Raw genomic sequence first — 20,547 nt, 5'->3', positions numbered from 1 at the left:
GTTCCTATATCAGATCGTAAGAATATAAGGTATTAATCTGCTTAAAAAACATTATCTCTTTAGTTGGTAAACAAAAATATGAACATATTATATCTGAATGCATATTTAAGCCCATCTTTTGCCAGAAAAATTCTACATTTAAGTTAATGTTTCTCAACCTTGGCATACAACCATACAATCTTGTATGGATTCCAACTCCCAGAATTCCCTAGCCAGCATACTGGGGAATTCTGGGAGTTGCTATCCATATATCTTAAAATTGCCAAGGTTGAGAAATACTGATTTAAAGACTTATCTGCAGCCATGAAAGATCTCTCAATGTGAGTCACAGACTTAGCAGAGACAATTTCCTTTGAACTATAGTTAAACTACAGCAAAAAATTTACACGCTCCCCCCTACTCTGCAGGAGTACATGACCTAAAAAAGGGAAAATGTTATGGGTTGTACCTTTCACAGAGTCGAAACTCTCCCATTGGGAAACGGTAATTCCAACAGCTGGAGTCATTATCAGATGTAAAGACTTTCTCTTTATGCTTCTCAGACTGGATGTGCTGCTGCCACTGTTTCTTACTGTTGCTGTTCTTCCCACAAAGCCAGCAATGGTAACCCATCTAGCCACCAGAAAACAAGAGAATACAGTCCTATGCCTTTACTAGGTTGCACTGATAACTGCTCTAAAAATGGCTGGGGAATCCTTTATTGTCAAATAAAACTACTTTTCCATGGCTAAATCCACTGTTCTTTTGTGGATTCATACTGATTTGGTTTTTTATTTATTTATTTATTTATATGCCGCCCTTCTCCGGAGACTCAGGGCGGCTTACAATGCGTTAAGCAATAGCCTTCATACTTTTGTATATTTATACAAAGTCAGCTTATTGCCCCCACAAACTGGGTTCTCATTTCACCCACCTTAGAAAGGATGGAAGGCTGAGTCAACCTTGAGCCTGGTGAGATTCGAACTTACAATAATTGCAGACAGCTGGTGTTAATCACAATGCTATCAGTCTGCTGAGCCACCAGGCCCCTGTTAACAGAACTAACTGAGTATCAGCAAAAAGATTTCTACCATTAAAATAGTCAAGTTTCCTAGGGATTGAAAAATACTCAGGAGCCCCAAGATAATGATTCTGTTAAAGGTGGCACATATTTTTCTGTTTTCACTTGGTTACTTGAGTGAAAAAGGCCTGCTGGATGCATCACCAAAACTGAATTACTAAACATTTTCTAGTTTTATGCTACAATTGATGTGTTGATTGACATTCGTTTCACAGGAAGATTTGTTCTGCAAAAAAATCCTACAAGTTTGATTTCCATCTAAATATAATCAATAAATGTAGACTGGCCTAATTCTTACTGGTGAACAAATCTTATGTTAACAAAATGTATATATTGACTGACTGACTTCTGAGATCTTCAGAGCTTCTTAGGAAAACATGTAATTTATTAAGGGGCCATCAGCCTTCTATTCCAGGGTACACAATCATTCTATCTGTGACAATGTATAATGTGACAGTCTAAACTTCCTTCCCTGTGTAATGAGATCAGAGCATCACTATCTCCAGCAGAGCACATGGAGAAAGACCAGGATTTAAAGCAAGAGTATAAAAGGTAGGCAGGATTCTTTTCTTCACATTGCTTTCATAAGTTGATGAGCAGACAACCACTTCATCACCTCATCATGTAGCTGTGTGTGGGCTTTAGAGATAATGAGAACAGCTTTTGGGGACGACACTTGTCATGTGCCATCTTATTTTGCAAAATTATGGCAAAACCAGCAGCGGCTGAGCATGTATAATGCTGCACTGAAGATCTATATGAGATGCAAGTTGCTGACATGGGTTTCATTTTGTAGCACTCTTATCTTAAAAATATTCATGTGCAAAATAAAAATAAGTATCACAACATTATCTAGAATATGACACTACCATGTCAGCATAGTCAGTGGGCATCTGGATCTGCTTTTCTCCTTCTCGTGATGTTAGAGGTGTTCCCTCTCCAGGCTTTCCAGGGTTGTGCTTTTTCAGCCACATGTCGTAAGTCTGCTGCATATCCAAAACTGCAACAATATATACCAGCTGGGTTAGCTAAAGACACTTTTGCATCCTACCAACACAATCTTTCTAAACAGGACTGGTTTGGCTGCCAACATCAAAAGCTTTTTATTACCAAGTCAGAATCTTACTCAATTTCACACAGCACTCTTCAGATGTCGGACATACAGTCTTCCTCAGCCCTGCTTCAGGATTCCAGGGACCGAACCTTGGATCTTTTCCATGCAAGGTAGATATGCTGTTATTCAGCTACAGTATCTGAAGACTGACATAGAATAGGTGCCAGTCTAACGTATTCTATCAAATGAAGTAGAAGGAATGCAGTTCCTTTTGAACACTGAAACCTGTTGCTTCGAAACAGTTGCACAGAACCTGCCTCAACCAAACCCCTTTTCAGGTCCTGGATCTGGCCTAATCCCCACATTTTGGGACATTTTCAAAGGCAGCCACTATTGAAAAGGCAGAGCTAACTTTCCTTTTCATTACATTGCCAATTTCCTCTCTACTGCAATGAAGTTCAAATACCTTTCATTAATATCAGTGGAAGCTAATTTAAATCTTCATTGTGGCACCTGGACACTTTCAAGGGGTATTTATTCTGGTGATAATCATGAATTCAGGAAACCAGAATCTGCATATTCATTCCAAAACATAAATCCCCAGTTTGAGATTATAATGACTTATTAATGACCTAATATTCATATAATGTTAAATCTTAGTTAAACTTTGTCAGCTTGCATACTATATTTTACAGGAAACCACTTATATTGACGCTGATAATTTATTATTGTCAATGAGTACTTGGATATGGGGAGGGGAACCAGAAGGCTGGCAGGCAGGCAGGCAGGCAGGTAGGCAAACAAACAACGAATAAATCTGTAGCTCCCAAACATACGTAAAGATACATATTTAAATATTCCACTCACTCTTATTTTCTTTCATGAAGGTCCACATCTCTCTCTCTTCAGGGCTATGGGCAAAGGAGCAATTTCCAACATACTGGCATTTCCTACCATTTTGGGCATGAATACAGAGCTGGGAAGAAACAGAAAAAAATATGGCCCTTAGAAATACTTTCTTTCTCATGAGAATTAAGCTGGCAAAAATCAAACAAGGAAAATATATGCCAAGTATTGAGAATTCATCCAGCAGTGATTCTATGGGGGCAACCTACTGCCCATATATGGTTTCTTGGAGGAGTGCAACCTACTACAGGTTTCAAAGCTGCTGCTACTCTGTTTGCCACTTTGAACATGACTCACTTGAAAACACATCAAACAGCATGAGCATCCCATTTTCCATTAGAATTACTGTACAGCACATTCAGCTCTCCAACTGCTTGCTTATGGGGCAAATAGGAGATTTAATCATCTTAACATCTCTTCCCTTTCCCTGCCTACATGCTTGTTGTTGAATGCAAGAGAAGAATAATGTTCTTTAGCATACAGGATGCCCTGTATACTATGATGATGGAAGCACATTTTGGTGCCAGAAGGAAGGAGAAAAGGTGATAAAAGTAATAGCCTTAGCCATATGCATAGCCATTTATTGCAAATCTTCAAGATGGCACCTAGAAAATCTCATGTGGAAGTATTTCTGTACCATGTGCTAAAATTCTGCATTTTTCTGAGGTTTGTCTTTGTTAAACAGCTTTCAGTTGGAGGCTTTAACCACATGGAGTACATAGATTCAATGTGTGCCTGATACCTACATGCCTCAGGTATGAGCCAATCTCAACATTCTGATCATTAATAGTCACAAAAGATATACAGGTAGCCCTCAACTTATAACTACAATTGAGCCCAAAATTTCTGTTGCTAAGACATTTGTTTAAATGTGTTTTGCCTCATTTTATGACTTTTCTTGCCACAGCTGTTAAGTGAATCACTGCAGTTCTTAAGTTAGTAACAAGATTGTTAAGTGAATCTGGCTTCCCCATTGACTTTGCTTATCAAAAGGCTGAAAAAGGGGATCAAATGACCTTGGAACACTGCAAATGTCATAAGTATGAGCCAGTTGTCAAGCATCTGAATTTTGATTGCTACCATGGAGATGCTGCAATGGTTGTGTGAAAAACAGTCATAAGTCACTTCTTTCAGTGCTTTTGTAACTTTGAACAGTCACTAAATGAACTGTTATAACTACCTATACAGGGAATAACAGGATTAATATGGCATAAGGTGTGCAAAAAAGCAATTATTGTGCAGAATATAATGGCGCTCCTTGCATTATAGCAATGTTTCTCAACCTTGGTAGCTTGAAGATGGGTGGACTTCAACTCCCAGAATCCCCCAGCCAGCAGTGCTGGCTGGGGAATTCTGAAGTTGAAGTCCACCCATCTTCAAGCTACCAAGGTTGAGAAACACTGCATTATAGGATTTGGATCTATGGAGTTTCCTTCTTTCTTCTCTTCCAGAGTGACAGAACCACATTCCAGCTTCAAAAATATGCAAGAATGACTCTCAGGAATGAAGGCAGATATATGGGTCCCAGGTTAATGCTGCAAGATCCAATTTAAGTCAGTCACTGGAACCAGTTTTAGTCTTCCGAATTTTCAGACTCATGCTAGAGCCCATCCACAGGGAGCTTCTCTCCCTACCAGAATATGTCAGAGAAGTTTCTTGAAAATGGGCTCCAGCACAAGTCTGAAAGCTTGGAAGACTAAACATTATTAGTCATATTAGCCATCATATATGGATTGGATCCTGCAAGGATGACTCTTTTCTTCATAAGTTGCTACAAGTAAGAAATATGCAGTCTAATTATGTCACTAGGTCCGTGATGGTGAATCTATGGCACATGTACCAGAGGTGGCACGCAGCACCCTCTCTGTGGGCACGTAAGCTGTTGCCCCAGTTCAGTTCCACCACGCTTGCATGCGCGCCTCCCGCCGACCAGCTGGTCTTTGGGTCTCTGCCACACATGCGTGGGGGGGCCATGCACATGCAGGGACCATGCACGCATTGCATTTTGGGGGTTCAGGCACACACGCTTTGGGCACTCCGTCTGGAAAAGGTTAGCCATCACTGCACTAGGCTGTCCTTGTCTTTTTCTCCATAGCATCTGCTTTTCCTTTATCTCTGGCTATGCACATCACCTGTTTGCCTTTGCCTTTCCTTCAGTCTTCTTCTGCTTAAAAAGCCAAGATGAGGGAAACCTGCTCCTCCTTCACAGCTCCACAGCCTTATAGCCATGACAAATCTCTTTTCCTGTCTGCCGAAAGTTTGTTATCTCTGAAACCAATGTCTATGCCGTCACCAATGTGTCACTCTCCCTCCCACTTCCCTCTCTCACTGGCAATGCAAAGCTGGATCCTTCAGTTTCACCTATAGGATTAACAGAAGGATCTGGTTGGCCACTATACTAAACAGAGACATTAAACCAGTCTATTTGGCAACATTTTTATTATATTAATTAGATAATGTTTATATGAGCATGCATTGCCTCAACATTATGTTCCCCTCATGTATTAAGCAGTACTGAACCGTCTAGGCAAGGTCTTCAAACTTCACTGTTTTACCCTTCTCTCAACACATTCCCTTAAAATGAAACAGAAAAAAACCTGATCAAGATATTTCAGGGTGTGGATCTACACTCCGATATACTCTAGTAGCCTCAGAATGCTGTGGCCATTTTTTAAGAAAAAAAACCCATGACAAAATTTAGATAAAGGTTCTGAAGGCCCAATTTGCCAACTCTTTTGCCACATCAGAAAGTAGCTCTGTACCAAATCATAACTGTCTTCAGGAAATGGATACAAATAAGACTAGATTCCCAAAGTGGATCTAATCCAGCCTCATATACCAGTTCTACCTTTTGAAAATTGCATCTACAACTGAGAACAAGTAATAAGCCATTGTCACTTAACATCTGTTGGGTTGAAAAATTACAGAACAGCTTCTTCATTTGCATACTGCTACTTTTTCCTTAAATTAATGTCCACTAAAATAAATATTCAAAACCCAAAGTTGCCATGTCATCTCCAAGCAATCGTATTATTTATTTTCCAAGGCAAGGAAGAAAGTATTTTTATTAAGACATGAAATATGATTATGAAAATTTGCAAAAGGCACAGTTGTATAGTATGAATGTGAAGGTTTTAAGCCCAAGAGGTTCCTGGTCTTAGAAAGCTTTTTACATAAGTTTTCACATAGGTTTTAGAATTCATGGATTGGATACAACTCCTCAGCAGAAATTACTTGATCAATTAACAATACTCTAATGAATATATAGTACATAAGGACATCATATCTAATTAATATATAGTACGTAAGCTGCAGCTTTGCAGCTATACCAAAATAAAATGCATCTTCCAATTGCTTCTTCAAATTCAGAAAGCCCTAGGTGGCTTAGAATCCAGACAGGTTAAGGGCTCAATTCTTTTACATAAGCTGGTCAAATTTTTAAGTTCAACCTCAGATATCTTTTTCCAAGTCCCACTGCAACTAAAATGAGTTGGGCAGAGAAATAGTGCCTGGAGATAGGACTTTCAGAAATGGCATCCTGACTGGAATTCTCTCCCCAAAGAGGTTGATATGAGTTTGACATCTTTGGGCACAAAATGTAATCACACATTCTAAGAGAAGTTGAAGAAAAACTTCTTCTACCGTGAAAAAAATATTTTACAGTTCTTAAAAGACCACGCCCTAAAGTTATATTGGAGTTTCCAATTTCCATTCTATAATTAAAACCATTCATGTATATTAGGAAGAATGATCTGTTTATATCTCCCTCCCTTGTTCTTACTCATCATTCACACATGCAAACAAAATATTTTGGCTTTTTGTTCAAAGGAAAGAGGCAGACATTCCAATTAGAAACAGATTGAACTGATATTTCCAAAAATACTAAAAATCTGCACACAACTTTACCAATCATCAAAGGCACAATTAGGTGGAATAACAACATTTCCTTTCATATTAGACTTAAATTTTGTAGATTTTTTCTCCAAAGACAACAGAGCATATAAGAATTTTCAGGAAGCATTTGCCCAAGGATACTCATAAAGTCTATGCAAATGCATATCTCATTGCATGCATCGACATGTACTTTTTCATCTATTTATATAAAATGTTATTTCTATTCACCTTCAAAAAAGTAACCCCCAAAGGCAATAGTTTCAGTTGTGACTGTGTTTTTATTTTTAAGTGTTGTGTTTATTTTTTAAAACTTCCTTTTAAAACAAATGTTTGACTAATTATTCCGCTCTTTACATCACAGAATACGTTATATCTTTTCTAGCAGAATATCAACCTTGTTTTTATATCTGTTGCTCTACCTATAGCCTACATAAAAGAAAGAAATGTAAGATATATTTGTCACTTTCAGAACCAAGCAATTCTGAAACACTACAATCAAAACAATGTGAATGTGTATGTCAATAGGTATCAAATATTCACTCAATATTGAATGGCAGATACCTTTGGATTTCAGCACTGACTACTGAGCATCTCCTTCACCATTTGAGCTCTTGCTCCCTTTTTCATGCATGGAGACCCTCAAGCAATAGCAATAGCACTTAGACGTATATACTGTTTCACGGTGCTTTGAAGCCCTCTCTAAGTGGTTTACAGAGTCAGAATATTGCCCCCAAGAATCTGGGTCCTCATTTTACTGACCTCGGAAGGATAGAAGGCAAGATAGGGTAGGAAGTGTTGTGCAAAGAACAGCATTACTTACATCATATTGTTGAGGGAAATTGCGGATAGAAGGCAGGGGTCGAACAGATACCCACTTTTTTTTTGCTTTGGACATCACTAGCAGGACACGGCGCTCCTTAGTCCAACTGGAGGAAGCATGTTGTAAAAAAATAAGCAGGCAGAAAACAAATGCTATAAAAACTTTATATTACTATAATCAGGGGTGGGCTTTAAAAATTTTAGCAAGGAATTCTCTGCCCGGTTGCTGGGTGGGCGTGGCCATAGTGGGCATGGCCTAGTTGGCCTCCTGCACCATGGTAGCGGGGGGATTTTTGCCCTCCCCGGGCTCTGGAGGCTTTCCTCAAGTCTCTGGGAGGGCGAAAATGGCTTCCCCAGGCTCCGGGGGCCAGAAACAGGCCCATTTCCGGCCTTCCCGAACTTCAGATAGGCTTGTTTTTCACCCTTCTTGAGCCTCCGTGTGCGCCCTGCACTTATCTGCATCCAAAACAGGCCACGTGGAGACTTCTGGGAGGGGCAGGGCCAGCCAGGAGTAGGATTTGGGAGTTCTCCGAACTGCACAATCTTAGCTAGAGGTTCTCCCGAACCCCTGCGAACCCCCAGCAGCCCACCCCTGACTATAATGGAACATTAAAAATGATAATTCTTACTAAGTTCAGCTTTCATGGCAACCAAGGAAGGGTCCAAACGTGTGAACCATAACCATAATCCCACCAAGAAAAAGGTATGACAATGGGGCATGCACTTTTCATCAATGTTAACAGAAACAAAACTGCAGCAGCACATAAGCTGTCAGCAGCATATCTAGTTATGAATATTTATAGACGGCATTAAAAAATAAAACCGATAAGTTATTTCAATATAACATACCAAAATAATCGCAGGAGGAGGTTCTACATCACAGGGAAAGGAGAAAACAGACAAGATAAAGGTACCTACCAATGGTGTGCTTTGGCACTACAGTATTTGAGGTCTTTGTCTGGTTCCACAACTTGTCCATTTCTCCAACATTGGCCACACACAAATTTCATCTGGAGGTCAAAAGTATTGGGAATGGGAGTTCTGACAGATGCCTAAAATCAGGAAGGAGGAGAAAACAAAGTTAACAAAGAAACCTGTGTTCTAAGATATATTCTTTTATGAAAAAAGCAAACAACAAAACATGGCTATAAAAACATCCAGTAAGATAAGAATCCTTGTTGCTAATTTTCCATCATCCCCAAATGAGAAGCTGAAGAAGACTGTACAAATAGGACTGAAAATAAACATTCACAGAATCACATACTGCATGTACTGTATATGTGTATGTATGTATGCACACACACGCGCACACTAAGCAAAGCTATTCTCTTTAGGATGCTTAATGCACAAAATGCTCTTTGTATCAGTAGCATTTCCTGACAGGTTTCTCTTTATGTTCCACTGAACAATGGAAATTGAGCAGTACTTCCAATGGGATTTCAGGATGACAAAATCTCATTTTAGAAGTGTATTACTATATGCCAGCTTTCTTCAATCTCCCATTAGTTCTAGAATTCCCTAATCAATAGTGCAGCTGGGAGTTCTAGGGATTATAGTTCATATCTCAAAAGTGCAATTTAGAAAAACTTGCCATAAGGCTGACCTTGTCTGGTTTCAGAACATAAGCATTGTTGGTACAAGAATGGACAGCCTCTAGTTAGACTAGGATTTGGAGGACTGCCTATTTCTTACTGTTTCAGCCTTTGAGATTTGGTACAGTGGGCATACTTCAGGGTCCCTAGTGTTGTCTGGTGGACTTAGAAGGCAGTTTTTTTCTGTCAGGGTTCCTACCATCTAGAATGACACTGTCCCTTCCCTCCAAGATCTGGATGGTTCCCAATCTGAACACATTCAGGAAGCTCTCAGGCCTTGGGATTGATTTAGGGTGGGGCTCCTGTTGAATGGGTTTTTATTTACTTACTTGTCTTCAGGCTGTTTATGAAGTTTTGTTTTATTTTTAAACATAAGCTGCAGTCATCAGCCTCCAAATTGCAGTATCAATAAATAATTTTATTACAAATTTGTATTTTATCATTATTATTATTCTATTGACATTTACCTTTAATACAAATCTAGTTAACTTTTGTTTTATTATTTATATTAACAATGTTAATATAATTGACATAGTCTTTGTGGCTTGAAATTGCCTAGGTCTAGGATCTGCCTATGACAATATGCCTTGAATAGTGCTTTGAATAGTTTATTTATTTAGAGTATGGCAAGTGTTAGCCAGGGATCACCGAGGTGGCTGCCTGCCTCTGTGAAAGGAATTTTTTCGGGTGGTGTTATCTTTACCCGCGGGATGCCTGAATGCTTGTAGGCAATCGGGGGAGGTTCCTTTCTTGTCCCTCCATGGTTTATTTGCTCACAGAAATCAAGCCGCCAAGATGTTGACCTCAGCAGCGCGCAGACCAAGCGTCTTACCATGTGGGCCACAACGGCCCCTTTGAATAGTTACTTTAATCCATCATTTTCAACTGGTTCTTTTCAAGTACTTAATACAACTTCAACTGAACAGGAGCTTTAAAGTAAGCAATCTTTGCTTTGCACAATACAACCTTTTACCAGATAAAACTGTGTTTATACATGAGAAAAAGATTAAGTATGAAGACATTTAGTAGACATGATTGTATTTGTAAAAACAAGACACAGCAGACTGACTAATTTCATAACAATGTTACCTAGAAATTAGAAGTTGCTATGATAAGTGTGCTCTAGATTAATTGAGCCCAAAAGGCATCAGGGAACAGCAGCATCTGCTGTTATGAAGCCAAGAGTACATTGTAAATTAGTAATTAAACTGTACCAAGTACAGGATTAAAAGCTCTGTCTCAGCAATGTCTGGATTTGTTATTCCAAATAAAGCAAGAAGCACACTTCAAAGAAAGTACAGAGCATGGAGCTTAATGATATAGCACACTACTATGAAGTGGTCCTAGTTTGTTTTTTCTATTCCTCCATGTTTTCTTTACATCCCCCTCCCAATTTGCTTTCTTTTCATCCAAAAGATCCTGAGTTTCATGGTGAATGGACATATTCCATTTCTATTATTTTTGCTCCTTTGATTTCCCCCCAAATATTTTATACTATTCTTGCAAATATTAATTTTCCCCTAGCATGCTGATACCACTTTCTTGTAGCCCTGTGTTCATAATTACGTAATATACATGAAAACCGTTAACTCATATTTGAATCTTCAAGATTCAAAATGATTCTTAACTGCAGCCTTAGCAATGCAGACATTATAATACTGACAAGATAGATCATTGGTGTAAGTTAGCTTTCTAGAGTAAGATATGGGATAAGGCAGCTTTATTTAGATATAAGGACATATAAAGTTCTTGTAATCTTCTTCTGCCTTTGTTTTAGCCGATCTTCATCAGAATTTGCCAATGTACTCCCACTGATGACAATTTTCAAATACACTTATTTGCAAGAATTCTCAAAGCACAACAACTAAGACCTGCACATGAGTAGCAGTTGGAGGGAAGCTAACCACAAGGAACATTTGTTGAAAATACATCCAGAAATTCTTCCCAGAATTAACCCAGCTTTTGAAAGCATGCATTGTGTGCTGCTACCTCAGATCAAAAGGAGAAAAAGCAGAGTTGTCCAAGACAAGCTTTTTCTCTCACTCCAATTCTGAAGACAACTTTGTCAACATGTTTTGGAAGAACATATTCCCACACACTAGATAAGGACAGGGCTCTCTCTACTAGGGATCAGAAAGTACTTGAAACCTGACTGCTTCCAGGCCTGCAATTAATGTATTGCTTCTTTTTGCCAGGAGGCTATTGGGTTTTTGTATCATTTTTACATTGTTTTAGTTCATCCTGTCTGTCTAGTTTCAGGTTTTATTTATCTGTGTTTATGGATGGGGGAAGCGAATGTGTGTATGTTCATTGTAGAGTCCATGGAAATTGGGCAGCTATAATAAATTTAAATAAATAAACTTGCTGCTTTTGTAAGCCATGCACATTTATTCGTAATTCCATCAAATGATTAAAAGACAAGCGGCTGCCCTTCTCATTACAAAGGAGTGAGCATTATTTTTTAAGCACTGAATGCCAGTGTGTAATTTTATACAACTGCATGGTTGCCAGAAATCTACTGAGAGATTCTGTTGATCTCATTACTGAAATCTCACATTTCTTTTGATATCCTGAAAGATTTCTTGAGAACACTGTCATGAAGTCTGGCCACCAGCATATCATTAATTTGGGTCTCCACAGTTCCTATCTAGGGGGTCCTGTGATTGTTTTGTTATGTGCAGATACCACATTGTTGGTCTTTCATTCAGAGTAATGTTGATAATAGTTCCAGAATTGGAACCAACATTATATCATGCCTTACTTATACAAAATAGATCCATTTTATGTCTCTTGCATTATTGTAACAATCAGGACCATAATTGTACTATCTACCCCACTCCCCATTAACAATCCATTATTCTTGACGCTTTAGCATGAACATCTTCACGACATGTAATGGTTATCCATGTACACATAGTATGATAGCAAAATATCATAACGACAACATCTTTCTTGTTCCATGAATTCCTGGAAATTCTGGGCCTAGCAAGGTCATTCCAGCCATCTTTTACAGTTTAAAGATGCTTTCTCTCTGTATATTTACTTTGTGAAGTCTCAGCCTTTTTCCCATCCCTTTTTTGTTTCTTTCTACAAATCTTATGTTGCCTTCAGACTGCCATGTAGCTATAACCATGACATACATGAGGCACCCAAGCAGTAAGAAGAATGTAGCACACATACAGTTCCCTGCTTTTCTACCCTACTATATTTTTTAATGCTTAAAAATGTAACTTTCCCACAAAAAAAGAAATTATGCAGGATTATTTCTTATTTGATTCAACTTGCTTAAGCAAATATAAAGGCAGATGGCAATGCAGGCCAAACAGGGGGCCTTGCTTTGGGTGGGCTATTATAACACTCATTTTAGTCCAAAATCTACACAATTCTTTGTTCACTCTTCTCATGTCTGTTCCTTGGTTTTATGTCAGCTATATCAAATTTCTTATTTCTTATGTTCATCCATGTTTTCTCAAAAAGTTTAAGTATGATGGTGCAAAATAGTGCCTAAGGTAGCTATAAACTATGAAAATCTGCCCTGCATTGCTAGAGTTCCATCAAGTCACAATCTATAAAATATACATTGGTCAAGTCATAACATGCCTTCGTGAACTGAAAATAGTTGACAAAAGAAATTAGAGATACTTATACGATGAATTCTATTTTGCACTAGGATACATTATAGATAGAAGAGACTCATTGCTTTATCCAAGAAAGTAAATCTACAATTATGATTACCTCAAAAAAGATTGGAAGCCACTTCTTTGTATGTTTTTTCTTTTTTCTTCTTTTCATTTTTCTTTTTGCATTTTAGCTTTCCCTTTTATTTCTTTTACTTTATTTCTTATTCTATTTTACTTTGTATTAATTTTACTCTTACTTTTAAAACTTCCAATAAAATTATATTAAAAATTAAGAAATTAAAAACATCTAGATGATAAAGAGAACTGTCAAGAATTAAGTATTCTAATTCAAAAATTGTTTTAATTCAATTCCAGGAATGGGCACCTTCTGTTAACTAGCCAGGGACTTTTTTAGCACTCTAAAATGCCCCTAAGTAAGAGCATCAGATTATAACCACTAGGCAATGCTTTAAAATTAAAGGTTGGGTTTTCAAATAATAACTTACAAATTAATATATTCCCCCCCCCTCAGTAACTATAAACATCTAAGAATCAATCTATCATCATCATTATCATCATCATCCACCAGTTTAAATTAATGTAAACTGACTATCAAAATGCTATTTTTAAAATATGAAATCTTGAGATTTTGTTTTCAAACTTTTTTCTTCTGTAAATTTTTTGATATATCATTTTTAATTAAAAAACAATGAAAGATGAAGATGCTGCATCTAAGAATTTCAATCATCAACCTGACAGATTATTTAAATAGCATGAATGAAATCAAGAACAGCGGGGGGAGAAGAACTGAAGGAAGAAAATGTCTTAAAGGACATTGTTAGATTTCAAGAGAACAGACTGGTTTTCATGGTATAGAACAGTGCTGGTTAACCTTTTCAGCACTGAGTGCTGAAACTGGAGCGTGCACGTGCCTGAGCGCCGGAACCCATAAGAGATCAGCTGGCCAGTGCGCATGAGCACGGTGGCCAGCTGCTCTTCCGAGTTCCATTGCTAGTCTGGCATCGATGCACACTGGCCAACTGCTGTCTTCTGAGTTCTGGCACGCACATGCGCAAAGACCAGCTGCCAGCATGCATGGGCGCAATAGAACCTGGAAGAGCACCTGGCAACGGCGTGAGTGCCCACAGAAGGCTCTGTGTGCCACCTCTGGCATGAGTGCCATAGGTTCGCCATCACAAGTATAGAAGAAACTTCAAGGCAGACATAGCTTTGTTCTATGATAACTGACTTCTAACATCAGTCATCTCAGTTGGCTGCTTGCTCTACCTAACAAGATGGCTTAATCTAGAAGAAGAAATCCAACTTCCCTTTGTCAAAATGTTCAGTGCACTATAAAAAAAACATGTATGGACATCACCCTTAAATATCTATAGTATTCTTTAGATACCTCCTCAGCTGTATCATTCATATATTTGTAACTAGCAGACTGCAGGCCCATCCATATTTATGCAATGGCAGGTCCCTTATGTCTCATGGCATTTACTAATAACTCCATTTAAGGCTGGAGCCTTAAACACAATGGCTTCAATAGCGAAGAATAATGTTTATTTGCTCAAACTGATAGATCAGATGTCAAATAGAAGCACTTATTCAAGCACTTCTCCCCTCTCACTTGAGTCACGTGCTAAGCTATTTGTGAAGGTGGTTCAGAATTTTAGTCAATCCAAAAGAGACTCAATCTCAGTTATGGGATTTATTGCTACAATTGTGTCATCCTAAAAATTCTTTGTTAGCCCTATTGGTTGCCATTCCATTTCCAGATCAGATTCAAACAGTGAATCTGTTAAACATTAAACTCTTGAATGGCTTGGAGCCAGATTACATAAAATATTTTTTGTCCCCGTGTTCTTACTTGAATAGCTTCAAAGGGAAGGAACTTCTCAGATGGAACACCTTTCCACAGGGAATACTCTGATACCTCTTTTGGGCACCACATATAAACACTACTCTTCTCTGAAGCACTTTACATTTTGATAGTTTAATTTTTTTTAATTTTTTTTAAAATTTGATTTATATGCCATCCTTCTCCGGAGACTCAGGGCGGCTTACAATGCGTTAAGCAATAGCCTTCATTCTTTTGTATATTTTATACAAAGTCAGCTTATTGCCCCCACAAACTGGGTCCTCATTTCACCTACCTTAGAAAGGATGGAAGGCTGAGTCAACCTTGAGCCTTGGAGAGATTCGAACCAGCAGAAATTGCAGGCAGCTGTGTTAATAACAGGGTGCACTAAACCACTGTACTATCAAGGCTCTTTTAAGCTTTCACTAGAATAATGGCTTTTATATAGGTGTCTTATATTTTTATTTCCTGACTATTTTATTCATTTAACACTTTTACTTTAACTTCTTTAAACTATTCATGCAATTCTGCTTTTTACAAGGATTAAAATAAAACTAGATAGGTTACCATATTGTTGTTTGCTTTGCCAGCATGTGCCTCCATTTGCTGCCAATATTTTTTAGATTCTTGTACAATATCTTCATGAGTCATTCCTAGAAAGGAAGACAAAAGTAGCTTCAGAGATTTTAACAGATTATTATAACATAGTTAAAACTTTTTCATTGCTTTGTTCTATCAGCAAGTATTTCTGAGATGACCCTTTTCCTGAATCAGAATCCACTATATATTTGCAAAAATTGGAGAAAGTGACACTTCATAGTAACAAAATGTTCATATGCATACATAAGAGATTGTACAATATATCTTCCTCCTAAAATTTAAAAATAAACTTGTAGTATTGGAATTATTGCCCTTCGCGAGTAACTGGATGAGCATTGTCTCGCTATAGTAAAGGATTCTAACAATTCAGTCCAAACCAATTCCCCAAGCACGTTGTACAATGTTCTACAGAAGACACAAATTAGTCAAGGATTATGCTTATTGTCACTTATAATAATTGTTCTAATAAGGACCTACTACTTTTGTGTGCAAATTCAAGAACTGAAGTAGATCTACCGTCTCTTTCAATACATACAGAAACTCATTCAAAGTCACTGTCTAGAACTATTGATTTCTACATCCAGAGAGGACTGGATGGAATACTAAAGGTTGGCATTTTTCCATTCAATAATGGCCAAAATATTGTGTGCTCAAGGCTACAAACAGAGGTGAGGAAAATGGTTCTGTTGATACCTGTGCTTATTCATTTCAGCACAATTGTTGCAAAAGTGTTATTGCAAGGCACACAAGCCAAATGTCCAAAAGGCAGGCCTACTCTCAGCCTTCCCTCTTGATCTTCGATCCCCAGTTATTCTCATCAGGGACCTAATTTAGAGCAAATACTTTTTGGAAAGTTTGTAATATTCATAACTAAAACTCTTCCTTCAAATCATTCCCATTATATAATCACGCATGTAGGACATTAATTAAGGTTGCCCCACTGGACCCAATCAATTTTGTTAGAAGATGCAAGCAGTTCTATAACCAAGAGTATTGTACATATGATTTAAAAAAAAAAAATTTTTTTTTACTTTCTTCAATTTCTGGATGACATTCTCAGTGGGAGCTCAGAGAAACAGTGCACACTGAAGCCTGAAAATAATCTTCCTGCAGTCCTCTGGACAGTCCCAGCCAAGTGACTACTCACCAGAATACTGCTGCAGCAACCAAATTTTAAGCTCTATAAAGCTATGAGCAAAATGGCAACTATCTTCACGCAAGCAGCCATAACGTACTTCATGTCTGCAGACATCAAACTGAAAATGTTCCTGAAACTGGCGGATTTTAGAGTATTTTAGAGAGGTGGAACGAACAATGTGAACCAGACACCTGCAAAAAAGAGAGATTCTTTCATACTAATCCTCATTAAAAAGCTAGTCACTAAGAACAAAGGTAGAGCTGAGACAAAACCAGCCATTTTTCAGTTTGTAACTTTCACTCATAGTGAAGGATGAGGATGAAGGATAGTGATGGATGAGTAGGTTAGTTCAATCTTAATAGCTATCATCATCCAACTTTCCAGATGCTGGGAATTGACTCTTGCTCTCTAGGCCATCTCTCCAGAAATCAGCTCCTTGTATGTTATCTTTAAATCAGGTTATACTAGTACTTGTATTAAGTTCTCCAAGTATTATGATCGGTATTAGTATAATTGATCCTTGTATACTAATAACAACTTTACATTATTAATACAAAGGAAAAAGATGTTTTAAATGTTGGCCCCAGTACCCCCAGCCCTTTAATTGCCGGTTTTGGTTTCAATTCTATTGCACATCGAGAATTGTTTTTTTAGAGTTGCTGTTGGTTTTATTACCTTAAACATAATTACAATTTAAACTACAAATTATTTGTTTCAGGGTACTAGAAAATAGATTGTGAGAAAACGCACTGGAAGCAAATGAAATATAACTTAATAAATTAGTAAGACGCTTAAGGATTAGTAGCCTCTTGGAAACAGCATTTCAACCAAATTAAAGCTGTTTAGTGTTATGATTAAAATAGGCATAGCTGTATGGAGCTACTTCAAACTACCAGCTAGTAATCAGAGCAGCTCAACATAACCATTGAATAATGCCTGTGGGATCAGGAATGAGTTATCTTTTCAAACATTCCTACAAAATAACATAATACTGTTCTTTTTATAGAAGAAATATAATTGTGACATTGTGGCTCAGTTTGCCTTTAATAAACAGTTACATATTACTGGCTGAAGACAGGTCCAACCCACTTACTTATTATCATAAAAACTATGTTTTGCAGCTAGGTTGGAGCACACTGCTGGAGAGTCCTTGAGCCCTTTGCTGATTATTCGAGGTTTGCTATCAAAGCAGATCTGTAAACATATATATAAAAATAGCAGTTTAGACTTTTTTGCTCTGCATACTTATATAAAAGACAATGACGTTTTCTTTCAATATACTTCCATTTTTGCCTACAAGAATATACATTTCCCTCCAATTCTTGATTATAGATTATTTTACATACAAAACCTGACACTTGGAGGCTCTCCTTTTCTATCATTTTAGTCTATTATTTTATATTTTGAATTCCAGAATAAATTAGACATGACTTCACCTTTTTTGTATGTGACCTCTTTTAAGATATTTGAAGAGCACCACCTCATCCCTTCCCACATTTCTCCTCTCAAGGCTAAACATTCTGAATTATTTCTATCTCTCTTCATATGTCTTAAGAGTCTTTTGTTCTTTCTCACAGCTGCTCTCTGAACCTCTCCTATTTTGTCTAAATCCTTTAAAATGCAATGGCTAGAATTATCATAACACATGAGGTAAGGTTTGATGAATACCGAATTGCAGAACAATTTATTAGTTTGGAAATTGGGGCTTCAGGAACTTTTCAAAAGTGTTATTACTAACCCAAGTATCCTCTTTTTATAGTGATACATTTTTTATTTTTTTAGGAAAATACTTTGCATTTGATTCTATCAAATATCATTATTTTCTTTTTTTCTTTTTCTTTTTTTAAAAAAATAATCTTTATTTACATTTTACTATTAAAAAACAACAAATATCATTATTTTCAATCAATTTATCTATTATTTTGACTGTTATTCCTATCTTCTCAGTATTAGCTATATCCTTTCTAATTCTGTGTCATCTGCAAACATGATAGCTCAAACAGCTTCACAATAAAAAACAACAACAGGTCTTCTGAAGCCAAATATAACACTCAATCTCAAGGCATCATTTGTTTGGGATTTAGTAATCTGTTTAGTGTGCTGTGAGAATACAGCTATATCACGTAGTATGTTTTTCCAACCAGTCTGGTTTATTCAGCAAGTTGTAACTTATTTCAATACATCAACTATTTAATGGTTCTCTGCCCAGTCAAACAAAAACAAATACATGCTTGTTCCATGTGCAAGCTGAAAAAGTCTTCAACTCTGATTGCTTTTCTAGGCTGACCATAAACTTTTATGGAATGAAATAATGTCACTCATTCTCACATAAACATTTTCTGTTCATAGCTCAATTGAAATGTGACAGTGAGTGAGCTTGTGATTACCTTCAAAACCCAAATGTCCAAAACTGACGTTGGGCAGTTTTCTTATGATGTAATCCAGTAAGCAATTAGTAAAGGCACAGTGGACAATATCATGAAAATACAATCTTGTATGCCTGCATTGCCTATTTCATACCTCACAAAGAAAGGTGAATATGCCCTGGTGTTCTTTCAGGATCTTGGTAATAGTCAGGTTTCCTCGCTTGATCCCACTCAGTGGATCAAACAAGAGGTCACGATTGAGTGTCCCCTTTCGCTCCTCTGTCCACACATCGATCTCCTCCTGGTGGTACGCGAAGGTGCAGTTATCCCCGTACTTACAATCCTGCTTGTTAAGCATATCTACAAAGCAACAAACATCAGACTACCATACATGGAGTGGAGGCTAGAATCAGAACTAAGGTCTCTTGCTACCCCTTATACTGTTTCCTTCTCTCCCTCCCCAAGCTTCACAAATTGATAAAGAGAAACTGAAAAGCTCATTAAAGAAGACCCTAATGAAATTTACTGAACATATTACTATAGATAGTCCTTGACTTACGATCACAAATGACTCCGGAATTTCTTTTGTTCAGCAAGATAGTTAAGTGAGTTTTGCCACATTTTACAACCTTTCTTGTCATAGTTAAGTGAATCACTGCAGTTGTTAAGTTCTTAACAAGGTTCTTAAGTGAATTTGGCTTCCCCATTGATTTGCTTGATCACCTGACAATGGGGCTGCTGCAAGTCATAAGTTTGTAAAACGATCATGTCAGTTTTTTCAATGCCTTTGTAACTTTGGACAGTCACTAAACAAATGGTTGTAAGTCGAGGTCTACCTGTATTCAGCTTCTGTTGACTAAGCAAGAATGGATTTAATGGATTTTCAAGGTGTCGGTTATTACCTTTAAAGCCCTACATGGCTCAGGGACCAGGGTATCTTCGAGACCGCCTTCTACCGCATAACTCCCAACAACCGGTAAGATCCCAGAGTTTGTCTCCTCTGGGTCCGGTCAGCTAAACAATGCCAGCTGGCGGGCCCACGGGGGAGGGCCTTCTCTGTGGCTGCCCCAGCTCTCTGGAATCAGTTACCTCCTGAGGTCCAGACCATCCCCACCCTATTGGCCTTCCGAAAAGTGGTGAAGACCTGGCTTTTCCAGCAGGCCTGGGGCCGTTGATCTCGCTCTTGCGATCCGGCGAGATCCGGCCATGAATGGTGTGAATGAGTTTTAATGTTTTTAATTTTTAAATGTTTTTTATAATGATTTTAAATGCATTGTGAGCCGCCCTGAGTCTTCGGAGAGGGGCAGCATACAAACTGAATTAATAAATACAAATTGAATTAATAAATGGTAGCAGAGCCTACCCTACACTGAGACAAACTAACTGGCTGCCTCAGGCAAATGTATGTTGACACTTGCTAGATTTCATATCAATCACAGCAATAAACCTTTGTTCTCCTGGAACTCAATCTTGCATTCCGTAGCTGCTAACAGCTGCAGCTGACTTCACCCATGTAGAGAAGCTGTTTTACTGCAAACAAGAAATATATTTTATACAAATAGAAGATCTGTACTGTGGAACTAGTTCGGTCTAATGATTAAGGCACCAGACTAGAAACTGGGAGACCATGAGTT

At 37.8% G+C, this 20,547-nt stretch overlaps 1 protein-coding gene across 15 annotated transcripts in view; it reads right to left on the bottom strand.

The window, feature by feature from the left end:
* ZC3H7B (zinc finger CCCH-type containing 7B) overlaps positions 1 to 20,547 on the bottom strand; it is a 58,377-nt gene that overhangs the window by 4,590 nt on the left and 33,240 nt on the right. For all 15 annotated transcript variants that reach the window (XM_034402894.3, XM_034402892.3, XM_087873106.1 and 12 more), the window contains 9 exons: positions 19,068 to 19,273; positions 17,641 to 17,741; positions 16,557 to 16,738; positions 15,377 to 15,462; positions 8,652 to 8,785; positions 7,735 to 7,840; positions 2,982 to 3,090; positions 1,930 to 2,060; positions 449 to 612 (listed from right to left, as the gene is read on the bottom strand). In XM_034402894.3, the coding sequence (XP_034258785.1) occupies positions 449 to 612; positions 1,930 to 2,060; positions 2,982 to 3,090; positions 7,735 to 7,840; positions 8,652 to 8,785; positions 15,377 to 15,462; positions 16,557 to 16,738; positions 17,641 to 17,741; positions 19,068 to 19,273 (1,219 nt within the window). The remainder of the gene's footprint in view (positions 1 to 448; positions 613 to 1,929; positions 2,061 to 2,981; positions 3,091 to 7,734; positions 7,841 to 8,651; positions 8,786 to 15,376; positions 15,463 to 16,556; positions 16,739 to 17,640; positions 17,742 to 19,067; positions 19,274 to 20,547) is intronic.

Source organism: Pantherophis guttatus, chromosome 7 (assembly GCF_059756535.1).
Source record: "Pantherophis guttatus breed Tessera chromosome 7, ASM5975653v1, whole genome shotgun sequence".
Classification (NCBI taxonomy): Eukaryota; Metazoa; Chordata; class Lepidosauria; order Squamata; family Colubridae; genus Pantherophis; species Pantherophis guttatus.
Note: the sequence above shows the minus strand (reverse complement) of the source record. Positions and strands in the feature narration are given on the sequence as shown.